Source organism: Ictalurus punctatus, chromosome 21, assembly GCF_001660625.3.
Source record: "Ictalurus punctatus breed USDA103 chromosome 21, Coco_2.0, whole genome shotgun sequence".
Lineage (NCBI taxonomy): Eukaryota > Metazoa > Chordata > Actinopteri > Siluriformes > Ictaluridae > Ictalurus > Ictalurus punctatus.
In genome coordinates, this window is record NC_030436.2 from 18,497,501 (window position 1) to 18,512,500 (window position 15,000).

The following is a 15,000-nucleotide window of genomic DNA, read 5'->3' on the forward strand; positions in this document are numbered from 1 at the left end:
ACACACACACACACACACACACACACACACACACACACACACAGACTACTACTACTACCAATAATAATACAATACTACTACTACTAATAATAATAATAATAATAATAATTAATACTTATACAATACTACTACTACTACTAATAATAATAATAATAATAATAATACAATACTACTACTACTAATAATAATAATAATAATTAATACTTATACAATACTACCACTACTACTACTACTACTACTAATAATAATAATAATAATAATAATAATAATACAATACTACTACTAATAATAATAATTAATACTTATACAATACTACTACTACTAATAATAATAATAATAATAACACAATACTACTACTACTAATAATAATAATAATTAATACTTATACAATACTACTACTACTACTACTACTAATAATAATAATAATAATACAATACTACTACTACTAATAATAATAATAACACAATACTACTACTAATAATAATAATAATAATTAATACTTATACAATACTACTACTACTAATAATAATAATAATAATAATAATAATACAATACTACTAATAATAATAATAATTAATACTTATACAATACCACCACCACTACTACTACTACTACTACTAATAATAATAATAATAATAATTAATACTTATACAATACTACCACTACTACTAATAATAATAATAATAACAATTAATGATTATACACTACGACTACTACTACTAATAATAATAATAATAATAATTAATAATTATACAATACTACTACTACTAATAATAATAATAATAATTAATGATTATACAATACTACTACTACTACTAATAATAATAATAATTAATAATTATACAATACTACTACTAATAATAATAATAATTAATACTTATACAATACTAACACTAGTACTAATAATAATAATAACAATAATAATAATAATAGACAGTCTGTTAGTCTATGAGTCTATCAGATTAGCTTGAGGCCTTTAATGGACATCATCGTGAGCTGTCACGGTGCATTAGACAAACCTCCAGACGGAACACGCACACACACACACACACACATACACACGCATACACACACACACATGTTCACACAACAGCACACAGTGTAATACTTCAACAGAGGACAGATAGCACACCATATTCAGCTGATCGATACACTTAATCCACTCTGACAGCCAATCAGGAACTTTTCATTACCTTCACTTTTAGAAAAATGGTTCTTCAAGCGTTCCTTCACTGGTTCTTCGTATAAGTATAAGCTATTAACTTCCTATACGGGTTCTAGTTTTGGAAGCCTTTCTGCTAGGACCCTAGTGTTTCCCTATGACAACCAAAGAGCGCTCAAGGTTCCAGGGTTCTGGTACCGTCGTAGTAATGTGTTAAAGCCTTTCCTAGCCATCACGTTTCGTTCGAAACATGGTTAAAGAATTCCTTAAATGGTTCTTTGAATTAGTTATGGGTCCTTTGCTTCCTAAACAGGTTCTAGTTTCTAGTTGCTAGAACCTTGTGACAGAGTGTTTCCCCATACAGAACCTTTAAAAGGTACCCCCCAGAGGGACAACGCACTGCTGCAGGGTTCCGAGTAAAAACCCACGTAGGGTTCTTCCTAATGATAAAAAAAACACCGCATCCTCAAGCGTCCTCGAGTATAAAATGTTTCTACACGTCAACGTTTATACCGAGAACCCCGGCGTGCGCGTGTGTGCACGCGCGTGCACAAATAACGTTTCATTCAATGAGGGGAAATTGCGAACATAGCTAACGCTCATGCTACGATGTTTCGTTTCATCGATACGTTTGTTTCTCTCCGTCTCTCGCTCACGTTCCCTCTCCTGCTTCGCTGGCACGGGTTTTCCTCGCGTGTCCATTTCCATGTATTTAGCCCGTAAATTATAATGCGGTAAAAAAAAAAAAAAAAAAAAAAAACTGCGAGGATTTACACGTCGTTCAGCTGATCGTTATTCCACACACGACCTCTTTGTTTATTAGGAGGATTAGATGTTCGGCGAGTGCAATCAAACGTACGAGACTCTCGTCCTAACAAGTCGACGCGATCGCTCTCGGATCACGCGTTCGTGATCCGACACACACGCACACAGACACAGACGAGAAGGCCTGTCTGAGCGTGCTCATTAGTCGTAGGTGACTGTGACGGTGTGCTGATCGAGAGCCCAGTGTCACTGAACGAGCGGCTTATCAAGCTCCGGCTGCCAGAACCAGCAGAGATTAATGCAGCATAACGATGCTCGGGCCAGAGCGAGGTCTCCGAGAGCGGTTTCAGGCCGGGGCTCCGCTCTCCGGCCCCTCATTAATAACGCGCCGTCTTCGGTAAAGTGCAGTGACACCACCGGTGACCTTCAGCACCACACTGGAGCCATTAAACAACCTCTTCTCTCACTTTAAAAGCAGTCCGTTTCCATAACTGCGAAGACTTTTACAGAATCAATCAGCTCATTACGGGAACTTTTTCTCGGCGCAGGAGATAAGGGCGGCAAAAAAAAAAAAAAAACGGAAGAAAGGGATAAAAACTCGAGCTTCGGTTCAAATAAAGATGAGACAAAGTCGCTGGAGCGCCTCCAGGGCACAAAGCGGTAGTGGCAAGTTCATTCTTTACTCCGTCGCTCAGGAGGACAGTGATGTGATGTGAAGCGGGGGAGGGGGAGGGGGTGGGGGGCGGTGTTTAAGAGAGGCCTTCCCAGGGGAAGCGGCTCTGACGTATCGATCCCCGACCACCGGCACTGTAAATTAACACCGGCAGGAAAAAGCATGAAAATTTAAAGCGTAATTGCTTTGTACTCTTAATCAGAGCTGGACGCGATCGATCGGTGCGAAAGGCGGAAGGGAGGATTCGCGAGGGCCGGCGAAAGAGCGGCGGGAACGGTAAAACCTCAATCACTCGGACTGATTGAAATTAAATCCAGTCAAGTGTCACGGAGGACTTGGGCGGGGGGGGGGTTGGTCCTCTCAAGACAGTGGGCCTCGTTTACCGAGCCGGATACGGCGTTCATGAAAATCCTGTCATCCGTGCCGTTGAGCGCGTGTAAATTTACGCATGAAAAGACTAAAGAATATAAGCCTCGACTTGATCAGCTTCAAATCATAGAACTTGACCGCGCTTTTATGATATCTAGCCTCGACCGCCATCGTTCGTCTCATGCTCCCAGCGGTCTGCGCACGTGACCTTTTACGGGCGTTTGTGGGATTCACTACGTCCGCACGTCATCGGCGACACTACGCGTGAAGGACATCGCGGACGTTTGCCGGAACGTTTCCGAATCCAGCGTCGGATTTCAGTTTACGCGCCGTGAAGCGGAGTCGCCGTGACCATCCCAACGTAGACTCGTCGTATAACAGCACGTCGTACGGCCTTTTATTCCTCTTATACAGCACTGCTTTTCCAACGCTAACAATCGATTATTGGTTTTAAAACATTGTACTATTTATCCGTTTATAGTTACCTTTAACGTCCGCAGAACGAGCCGCAAAGCTTCAACCCCTCTGTCCTGAAGATGCAGCTTCACATCTGACCGTTACACTAGAGACTCCTACCATGAACGTGAATAAATTAACCCGGAAACGTCTTCACAGGACGTCTCAGGGCAAGCGGTGACTATGGAAACGATGATATATGAGCGGAAGAGCGATCGAGCTGCTTTGCAGTCAGATTCAATCCAATACGCCGCTGCTACTGGAGGAGATGATGACATCATCACGTCATCATCTAACGCTTTCGCCCGACACCGTGACCTCATTACCGACCCGGCCGTCGTCCATCGTTAGGATCGATGTTTAATTACCCGGCCTGTTGTTGTTCCAGGTGTATGTCCGGTGTTCACATTACGTCTTTACTTCATGCTTAGTGACTCAGAACATGAGCGTAAATCCACAGCTAATCAAGACTCGTCGACAAGGTGACTTTGTCAGGGCGCGGTGATGGAGACCGGAGTGAGCGCGGCGCTCCGAGCGGAACGCAGCGTCCCCGTGACTTCTTACTCGGTCTCTACACAGAGCTGAGCTTCCCACACCGATCGAGACTCACACGCAGAACACACGATAAGAAGAATTCAGACAGCTGTTAACAAAATAACTAATTCAACCTAGAAAGAAATCGGCGTCGTTACCACGGTCCTGCTTCCTCTCATCCTTCCGTCCTCGTTTCCGGTTTTTTCTACCCTTCATTCTGGGTATGTTAATGAGATTATGTCCTTCTATCCATGAAATGAGATAGAAATCACTCCTCGTTTCCCGTTGTAGGTTTTACGACCGGTTACCTTGACATTTCTGCAATCAGAGCATACGTAAAACGCTTACGCATCTCTTCTACCGTCAGTATGCTGCGTCTTTCATCTGGAAACGTGGATCCAGCGTACATTAAGCCCGATTTTTAGTTTTTCGTTCCCGATAAATGTTTCCGATGTGAGAGTGTGAACGAACCGAGAGGAGGTACGAGGTACAGACTACTGAGAGGAATTAAGCGTAAATGACCGTGGTGTTGGATTCAGATTTTGACGGGGTGGGGGGGGGGGGTATAGAAATATATATAGAAATATATTCGTAAACAAGGTTTTATAGCAAATAAAATGTTTTGTTTGTGAAATACCCATAAGGCTATAGCTGATCATGTATTGCTTTTAGCCAACAAACGAGGCACGATCCCAAGGCACGATCCTAACACGGCTCATTTGCATGTGGTGACGCCCACAAAACTCCATAAAAGGTCAAGTGCACAGACAGCTGGGAGCATGAAATGAACGATCGGGGGAATTGTTTTCGTTTACGACTATGGCAATAAAGGTATTTCATCATACAGAATATAATAAATAAATAAATAAATAAATAATCGAATGTGAGCGCTTCTAGTCCCGCCGTGGCCCTGTGTGTGCGGAGTTCTCCCCGTTCTCTCTGCCACCACGCATCTACTGTAATCTAGCTCATCAGACAGTCGGGACGTTCACGTGGACGACGATAATCCGATACGAACCCGATTAAGACGATACTCTGATTAAGAAACCAGCATGTAAACAGATTATCGATGACCGTAATCTGATTAAAGTCACACTCGAATTAAGGCGTGTGGAGTATTCCTGTTTTAGTCGCGTTATCGACGTGCGTTACAGACGCGTACACACCTTAATCACACTGTTAACGTCGTGTGAGAGTTTTCACCGCATTGTGCGACAGGACACGATCACACACGGCAGCGCTCGACCGTCTGACGGCAAACGAGAGCACGGCCGCGTCCCAAACCGCGTACTTACCTGCTATATAGAAATACATCTTTGCTACTATATAGACGGTAAGTACGTGGTTTGGGACGCAGCCCACGGCTTCAAGCGGCCGTCTATCAGCACGTACGGCACGACAGATAATTAACCGCACTTGAAGCGTTCGTAAGATTAAAAATAAAAACACCCAAAACTGTATACGGTCCCATAACGAAGACCGACCGTATGTCGATGCGTGAAATTCCGGAGGGACGTCGGACGGCGTGGCGCGGTGACATAGTGACGTGTGACGTTAAAACGGGAACATGAAAGGAGTATTCTGAAATATTCTACTCATGTAAACACCTGAATCAGAATATCGTCTCATTCAGAATAAGGTCGATAATTAGATTACCGCCGTCCGTGTAAAAGTAGTCAGTGATTTTTCAGGAACATTTTAGGGTCTAGCGACGCCCCTGCTACCAGATCTGTTGTGCTCGCTGGTGCTGGAATGAAATTTGGCGTTTATTACTGATACTTTCCAGAACATTACAGTGCAGTGTCTCAGATCAATACTGACATGTGCATTCATACTAATACCCGGTCCGTACAGGATTTCACAGAGGGGGTTTTTGTGATCGTCGTGGCCAAAAGTGCTTGATTTTGCTGCTGATTTTTTTTTTTCAAAATCGAATACCATCAGATTCACGGTGGCCGGTGATTTTTTACTGTTGGAACCCCGGACTCTTAAAAAACAGTAGCGCCAAGACAACCTTTGGTGTTTCGTTCTCTCTTCCTGACTTTTTTCAAATTCGGTATGGATCCTTTGCTGTGAAGAATCACACCTGAACGATTTCTTGGCTGGAACGGGAACCTTGCTCGTTCATAACACTTCCTCCGCTGCAACCAGTCCAACACCGCAGCGCCTCAAAGACTGCTGACTGGGCCATGCAGCTCTGAAACCCCCATGAGTCCTGCCCTGCTCCAATAATCCATTTCCTCTCTCTCACACACACTCTCACTCTCCTGGGGAACAATGACACTACGGAAAACTGGATGATGCGAAGTTGCTGATGTTACGACTTTATGATAGCAGGTGACCCAGAAGGAGGGGGTCTGGTGGCCAGGAAAGTGTTGGAGGGACACGGAAACAAAAGGAACGTGGCTCGTCTCCAGGCTTGGAAGGTCACGCCGACTGGATGTGGCTGAGAGCCAGACAGATAATGCTCTTGGAGCAGGAGCACTGACCTCAGGACTCATCACACGACTGCCCATCAGAGACAGAGAGAGAGAGAGAGAGAGAGAGTGGAAAGTCCATCTGCCAAGATAGGTCAAAGCCTGCTGCCTCGACCGCGGAAACATTTACTCTCGGCTGCGTCGTCACGTCCAGGAACTTCAAGCGCCCTATCTCCCGAGTAACATCCCGAACTCTGCCACAGACACCTCGTCTCGGTTTGTCTGAACAGAATGCAATCCGTCTCTCAGATGAACGACGGTGTTGTTTTTATCGAATCATGTAAGTAAGAAAGTGATTACGCCATTAGGGCAGTAATACATAATTCATAGACGAGTGCACTAATTGGATCAGTAGCAGATGTTCGTCATTAACGTGGTGTGAATGAAGGAACGAATGAGTTCGTGGTGTTTGACTTCTCATATTGAAGATAATTATGAGGCGACGAGGAAAAAAGCAAGAACAAATCACTGGCAAACGAAGGCAGAAACAAACACGAAGACAAACCACAAATCGGGGATCAAATTGCGCATCCATCCTGCATGCTGGTCTTGTACAGACGCCTCCTCGTCCGCCTCCTCCTTTTCCGTCCCTCGATCACAGACATAACGACAACCTTGTTTTAATAACCCGAGCTCTCGCCGCCGCTCGTCATGTCACCCGTAGACCCTGATCACATGACCGTAGGTGTTTGTTTACGGCACGGCGCGTATTTTCATCTCATCGAACATCAGCGCGAGACCGTGGCCGTCGTTCATCTTCCGCACAAACGCCACCTCATTCTTCACACCTCCGGCACCGTGGCACGCTTTTAATCCGAGTTCTTCTTCCCAGTCGCTCCGGCTCGCTCTCATTCCCACCGGATTGATTCCTGCTCCACCTCCTCCCCCCATATCCCACTCCCCCACCATCAGCGGCGATACTTTTTCAATTTCCAATAGACAATTGGACATCAAAGCACTCGAGTGTGTGTCCTGCGCTAACCGTTAATGAAAAACCTGTTTGCACAAGATATCTTCTCTCAGAGCTGCGAAACAGTAAATATGGAATGAGGCAGCGTGTTATGGAGGAGAAGATTTCATCTAGAGTTGTTGCTTGGTGTTACAAAACTATTTTCCCTCTACCGGTTGTTGTAGAATGTGATACAGTCTTACGTCAGCTCTCGGCAAACTCGTACTTCAGAAAGACAGCCTGAGACCAGGAATGTGCCGGAACACAACTATTTGAATAATAATTTCATAATCTCGAGGTATCGTTTACAATAATGTTACATTGTACCACAGCGGTGGTGAATTTTTTTGAAGGTTTATATTAACGTGCTTGATCGAATACGTTATCGTTTCTATAGTAACGGCTATAGTATATCAGACGCTCTACATAAACGTGTGCAAGTGTCCATCCATCTCTCCTTCCTCGGCATCATCCCTCCATCTCTCCTCCTTCCTCGGCATCATCCCTCCATCTCTCCTCCTTCCTCAGCATCATCCCTCCATCTCTCCTCCTTCCTCAGCATCATCCCTCCATCTCTCCTCCTTCCTCAGCATCATCCCTCCATCTCTCCTCCTTCCTCGGCACCATCCCTCCATCTCTAATCCTTCCTCAGCATCATTCCTCCACCTCTAATCCTTCCTCAGCATCATTCCTCCATCTCTAATCCTTCCTCAGCATCATCCCTCCATCTCTAATCCTTCCTCAGCATCATTCCTCCATCTCTAATCCTTCCTCAGCATCATCCCTCCATCTCTAATCCTTCCTCAGCATCATCCCTCCATCTCTCCTCCTTCCTCAGCATCATCCCTCCATCTCTCCTCCTTCCTCAGCATCATCCCTTCATCTCTCCTCCTTCCTCAGCATCATTCCTCCATCTCTCCTCCTTCCTCAGCATCATCCCTCCATCTCTAATCCTTCCTCAGCATCATTCCTCCATCTCTCCTCCTTCCTCAGCATCATCCCTCCATCTCTCCTCCTTCCTCAGCATCATACCTCCATCTCTCCTCCTTCCTCAGCATCATCCCTCCATCTCTCCTCCTTCCTCAGCATCATACCTCCATCTCTCCTCCTTCCTCAGCATCATCCCTTCATCTCTAATCCTTCCTCAGCATCATCCCTCCATCTCTCCTCCTTCCTCAGCATCATACCTCCATCTCTCCTCCTTCCTCAGCATCATCCCTCCATCTCTAATCCTTCCTCAGCATCATTCCTCCATCTCTCCTCCTTCCTCAGCATCATCCCTTCATCTCTCCTCCTTCCTCAGCATCATCCCTCCATCTCTAATCCTTCCTCAGCATCATCCCTCCATCTCTCCTCCTTCCTCAGCATCATCCCTCCACCTCTCCTCCATCTGAGCTCATGTGGGATGTAGGGAGAAGTGGAACATGAAGTGCGGGATGAATAATGGTGAAGTGCTGATGTCTCTGCGGTGGTGATTATCTCTAAAACCGGATGGTATGGACTCGTTGTTGTCAAATCCTGCAGTGGGATTGAGGAGGGAATTGAACTGGGTCTGAGAGGTTATGGGCTTCTCAGAGAGAGAGAGAGAAACAATGAGATAGAGAGAAAGAGAGATGGGGAGAGAGAGAGAGAAGCTATTCTTCTTGGCCTGGAAAACTCTTATGAAAATCACATTACCTCAAGATCACTTCAGCCAAAATAAGGCAGCATGAAAAGTGACCCATACGAGCGAGAGACAAACGGAGAGGCAATCTTTCATTCACAACAGCAGTGCGTCCACGACAAATCAAACCCCGATTCGTTTCTGCCCGTTTGTACGAAAGTTCAGCACGGAATGAACTGTTAAGGGCTGGGACCAGCTGCTGCGTCTCAAACCCATTAACTTCAGATTCCAATTAAACACACACACAGTACAGCAAAGACAGAGTTTTCATGCTCACGTTTTTCATTTTAGACCGAACTACGTATTTAATGAAAACTGAATCCATGCGTACATCAGTTGCTTTGAAGCAGTTTTCAGAGCTGTAAACGTCAACAAACATCAGAATTTCACCCCGGGAAGGCTTTTCCCAGGCATTTTCCCACGTGTCTTTATCACGATGCTGTGTGCACACAGTAGTGCTTGAAAGTTTGTGAACCCTTTAGAAGTTTCTCTATATCTGCACGAATGAGCATCGACGACTCTTTTTCTGAGCTCCTTCCACGAACACGTGTTGGGAAGATCAGAAGCTGATAGACCCCTGTTCTTTGAATAAAAACGGGGCGCCCGCTCGCTCTCTCGCACACGATCGTCATCATCTAATTTCACCTTCAAATCAACTGCTAATAATAGAGGTTCACATACTTTTGCCACTCACAGATAATGTAATATCGGATCATTTTCCTCAATAAATCAACGACCAAACATAACCGTTTTTGTCTCGTTTGTTTCATTCGGGTTCTCTTTATGTACTTCTAGGAACCTTCGAAAGGGGTCACAAACTTTCAAGCACCGCCGTATCTGCCGTAAAGCGGCACAACACTGCGGCGTTCTTCGGTCTGACTCTTTAATCCGGCAGGGAGGGGTTTTTTTTTTTGTTGTTTTGGGGTTTTTTCTGGGTTTTTTTTTACACTGATTGATTGTTACCTTGTAAAGCCGGGAGCAGAGATCAGAGGAGACGCGTGAAGGAAGCCGACTCGCGCTAGACATTTAACCTTCAAACCCGAGTCACACTCTCTCAGAATCTCAATGCGCTCGTCTGGCTTCTGTCTCTGAAGTGAGGAAAAGAAGAAGAACTCCTATGAAACAGAAGTGGGAGGAAACCGAATCAAAGGGCATGTATTTATTTAAGCTCTTCTGTTCTGAAGTGCTTCACTGTAGTGTTCGTTGTAAAGGAGTCTGGCGTGCTAAACGATCTGTGTGCTCACATACCTGTACAAGTTTGCTCATTTAACCAGAGAGAACAAAAAGCACTTTCTGAAACCGAGTGATAAAGCAATTATCGTTCGTTCTGAGCTTCACGTCCTTGTTTTCGTGCCTCTATACGGAAATACAGCGGCGATTAGAGCTTTTACGACAGACAGCAACAGAGCACTAACGCTGCGCTAACGTTCAGATCCAGTTCACGTTCACTATATGATATCACTTTTTTGGGGCAGTGGAGGTTTGGTGGTTAAGCCTGATCGGAAGGTCGGGGGTTCGAGCCCAGCACTGCCAAGCTGCCACTGTTGGGCCCTTGAGCAAGGCCCTTAACCCTCTCTGCTCCAGGGGGCGCTGTATCATGGCTGACCCTGCGCTCTGACCCCAGCTTCCTGACATGCCGGGGTATGCGTAAAAAAAGAATTTGACTGTGCTGTAATGTCTACGTGATCAATAAAGACTCATCATCGTTATATCTTATCAAATCCAGCCTTCTGCTTTTAGTCACCTGACGCAAGTCTACGAAGCTCTTCTTCCGAAAATAGCCTTCAGTCGATGCAGAAAAAAAAAAAAAAAAAAAGGCGTCTATTTATGGTGTATTTTCAGAGTTTGTTTCTAATTTTCAAAATAAAAAGTGCTTTGTTTTGTGAAAATGTGATAGCACGTTTAAGTTAAAAAAAAAAAAAAAAAAAGAAACAGTACGTGACAATAAATCAGGATGACCAAAAGGCCAATAATGCTCGATTCCGCTGCGTTTTTTTTATTTATTTATTTTTTTAAAATTTGCGATGCCGAGGTTTTTTTCACGGGAAACTGCTTGGATTGGAGAAATTCACAGCGGTGTTTGTTGCTGAATCAGACCTTTCAGCTGTACTCACGTCGAGGGCTTCGACTGATCTCACGTCGTGATCTCACATGACACCGGACACTCCACATCCACGTGGTCCGTTTGGTCCTCAACGCTTCCGGTCATTCTGAATTTGATAGGTTTGGCAACAAGTCGTGTGTGACGTGCTCGCCATGTTTCCTGTTCGAGTCCATCGCAACCTTGCGACAGCGTCCCGATCCAGCCATGACAATGATCTCAATACACTCTTTTGTGGAAGACAATCTAAATATATATATATATATATATATATATATATATATATATATATATATATATATATATATATATATATTTATATATAGAGATTGTCTTTTAGACATGATATATCAATATAATAATAATAATATACTAATAATATAATATAATAATTATATTATTATATAATTATATATATATATATATATAATATAAACTAGGTATTTAAATAAGAGTAATCTCCTTTATGTAAGGAGACTTTGGGGACACCTTGTGTTATATAATATCTCGAATATCTTATATATAAAAACATGAGCATGTATGAGAAACCCTGGCGTGTCGTAATGACTCGGCGTAAAGTTCTGAGGGAACAAACCGCAGCGATTGGAGGGCAGACGAAGTAGGGCGGGGCTCGTGGTCTGTCAGAGGTTTGATGTAGAGCTGCATTTTCACAGCTGGAAAAACGCATGAGGCGCACTTCTGCACATTTGAAAGTCGGTTTATAAACTGAGGAGGAAATCTCCTCGACGTGTTGAAGCCTCTGTTCGGATGTGGAGCTTCTACTTTTAGGTGAATCTTCACACGTCGGTTTGCTCGTACATGTTCACAGTTCTTATCATAGACTACCCTCAATAGAGATCTTCTCACCTTATAGTGTGTGTGTGTGTGCGTGTGTGTGTGCGCGTGTGCGTGTGTCCTGTGCAGCCTCCATTGTGATCGGGAAGTGGTGGTGTGAGATGGAGCCATGTTTGGAAGGAGAAGAGTGCAAAACGCTGCCAGATAACTCGGGCTGGATGTGTTCCTCCGGGAACAAGATCAAAACCACCAGGGTGAGAACCTCGAGACCTACACACACAATTTATACACACCATACACACACACACACACACACACACATACAAACCTATTCACAATAGCAAAGACTTTGGCAGTTATATATATTTTCAATGTTATATGTCACGCTTAATTTTTCCACAGTTTAGTGTGTGTGTGTGTGTGTGTGTGTGTGTGTGTGTGTGTGTGTGTGTGTGCACGCGGTAACGCACTGAGAACCAGGGAGATGATGTGGTATATTTATGTGGCTCAGTAAAAGTGGAACAGTTAAAGCCACAGAGACACACAGGAGCTTTAAATCATAGCGTTTTCCTTTTCTGGAAAAAAAAAAAAAAAGACAAAAACAAAAAAAAAAATGAAATGTGTTTAATAAAACTGACTTTATTTTTATCATAAACTAAAACATCATAAACACCATCATAAAACAACACTGCTGTTCATACCGGTTAAGAAAGGAAGGACGAAAGACAGACGGACTCCCGTTAGACAGAAGAGTAATAAGTAAGGGCGGAGAAAAGAAAGGAGGAAGGAAATTACACTTCGGCTAGGCGTGATGGGAAGAAGAAGAGACACAGACAGACAGAAAAAGAAAAAAAAACAGACAGAGAGAGAGAGACAGGCAGATAGAAAGAGAGACAGAGAAATAAAATGGCGCTTTACACCGTGTCTCATTCACCCATCACACACACACTCACACACCAGTGGTAGCAGAGCTGCCATGCAAGGCGCTAACTCGCCATCGGGAGCAATTTAGGGTTCAGTGTCTCACCCGAGGACACTTCGGCATGTGGAGTCACGTGGGCCGGGAATCGAACCCCCGACCCTACGATCAGTGTACGACCCGCTCTACCGCCTGACCCACAGCTGCCCCAGTAGAAGCGGACACAAAGACAAAGACAGATGAGGCAAAAAAGACAGACAGATGGACAGACATAGACAGACTGACAGAGATACAGACAGGTTGGCGGGGGCTTTGTTCCCCTGCACATGTTCTCAGTGTTTCCTGTGGGCTGATTAAACGTTTTTAAACCCAGCTAAACTGAGCCGCGACGAGTCCGGATCATTCTCCGCTTTCCACAGGTAAGACCTCTCCTCGTTATTTGCTGTAGCACAGAAACAATCACCACATTCTACACATTGCACAATAATATTACATTAATATCCTCACTACCCCTACACCCTACTCCAGAGGAGGCTGCCTACGTAGGCCGAATCACTCCGCTGTGTTTTGTGCTCCTGGCGTAAAAGTCTGTCCTTTAACAAGACGTCTCGTTTTGGAGACATATGAAAAAGCACCACGTGCATCTGCGGGACTGTGGGGGGGGTGCCATTAATTATAGTATCAAATGTCCTGTTAATACAGGATTGCTGTAATACCATGAGCCTTTATAACACTGTAACCAATCATATGTCTGACGTGAACTGTAATTAAAATGTAATACTGGTGCACGTGCAGAAACACGGGATTGTTTACGTCACGTATCCGCTGAACCGCGCGGTCTGTTAAAGTGCCCGTGGAATCAAATGGGGTGTTTCGGAGCTTTTCACACGTGTCTTGGCGTTATGAACACGTGTATTCCAGTTTACATGAAAACGTTTAGACATTTCAGACACATCAATGCCCAGAAATGAGCTCAAGCCCTCATCAGCAGCATGGGTTCTCAATCTTACTGCAGAAACAATCAGGGCAGGGTGTGTTCAAGACCACATACAAAAGACCCTCGGGTCATTTCATGGGCACTTTAAAGGCTCTGGTCTACTTCGTGTTTTTACGCGTGCGCTAGCGTCAGCACACAGTCGTACGCGTAGCCTTTCAAACTATACTCCATTTAACAAGTTACAACAACTTGCACTACTCCTTCTGGCCTCTAAGAGTCAGTACAGAGCAATAAAAGCAGGTCTTCTGGTGTGAAGGACGACAACGGAGAAGAATCACAGCAACGTGAAGAACGATGCGATGCTCGGGCCATCTCGCGCCGCGATTAGCACCCGTACACGAATCCTTATACTCTACGGCTAGAATTATACAAACGCAGGTCCTTTTCACCCTGCGCTCGTTTCCGTTTATTCCGTTCTTTTCTTCCACTACCTTGACCATCAAGGTCTCTGTCGCCACCTTGTGGAACAACTAAATAGTGCAAAAGCGCACGTGCGACCTGCGTGTGCAAAGTACGTACGGTCAGAAAAACCGTGCGGCGCGCATACGGTACGCACGTACTCTGCTAAGGACCGAATCTGTGTCGCACGTACCGTACGCTGTTCCTAGCGCACGCGTAAAAACTGAAGCGTTCTTTCTACTTAAGTGTTAAATCATTAGCATTAAACAACAACCTTTGTGTGTGTGTGTGTGTGTGTGTGTGTGTGTAAACTGTGGCTGTGTTTTCTCTCCTGCCTCCTCTTATAGAACACACAGCCATATTCCCCTTTTTAGCTCCAGAGCAGCTGCAGGAGAACCGGTGCAGAACCCTCAGCGCAAGGTCAGTGTCCATCTCCGCTTTTCTAACCTCAGCCATGTGAGGCCAAGTGCTTACCGAGCATCACCGGTCATTAACCCCAATACACACTGTACAAATCATAATTACTCACCCAGTGTGTGTGTGTGTGTGTGTGTGTGTGTGTGTGTGTGTGTGTGTGGCAAACCGCAAATAAGTTTCTTGTGAACTATATTCCTCCTATCGCTAGGATTTAGAGATTCAAAGGACACACACACACACACACATGTTAAATCTAGGTGCTTCAGGTTCTTGATGTTGTCTCATACGTTTGATTGATAAATCCTCTTAACAAAAGTGTTTAGG

The 15,000-nt window shown here is 44.5% G+C and overlaps 1 protein-coding gene across 7 annotated transcripts in view; it reads left to right on the forward strand.

The window, feature by feature from the left end:
• Positions 1–15,000, forward strand: part of LOC108280984 (chemokine-like protein TAFA-1) — a 184,394-nt gene that overhangs the window by 155,591 nt on the left and 13,803 nt on the right. For 2 of the 7 annotated variants that reach the window (XR_008393182.1, XR_008393180.1), the window contains exon 4: positions 12,074–14,679. Coding sequence is in view for 2 of the 7 variants with exons in the window: in XM_053674158.1 (XP_053530133.1) it covers positions 12,074–12,198; positions 14,607–14,633 (152 nt within the window). In the remaining 5 variants the exon portion in view is untranslated. The remainder of the gene's footprint in view (positions 1–12,073; positions 14,680–15,000) is intronic. The other 5 variants (XR_008393183.1, XR_008393184.1, XR_008393181.1 and 2 more) reach the window with 5 other exon arrangements.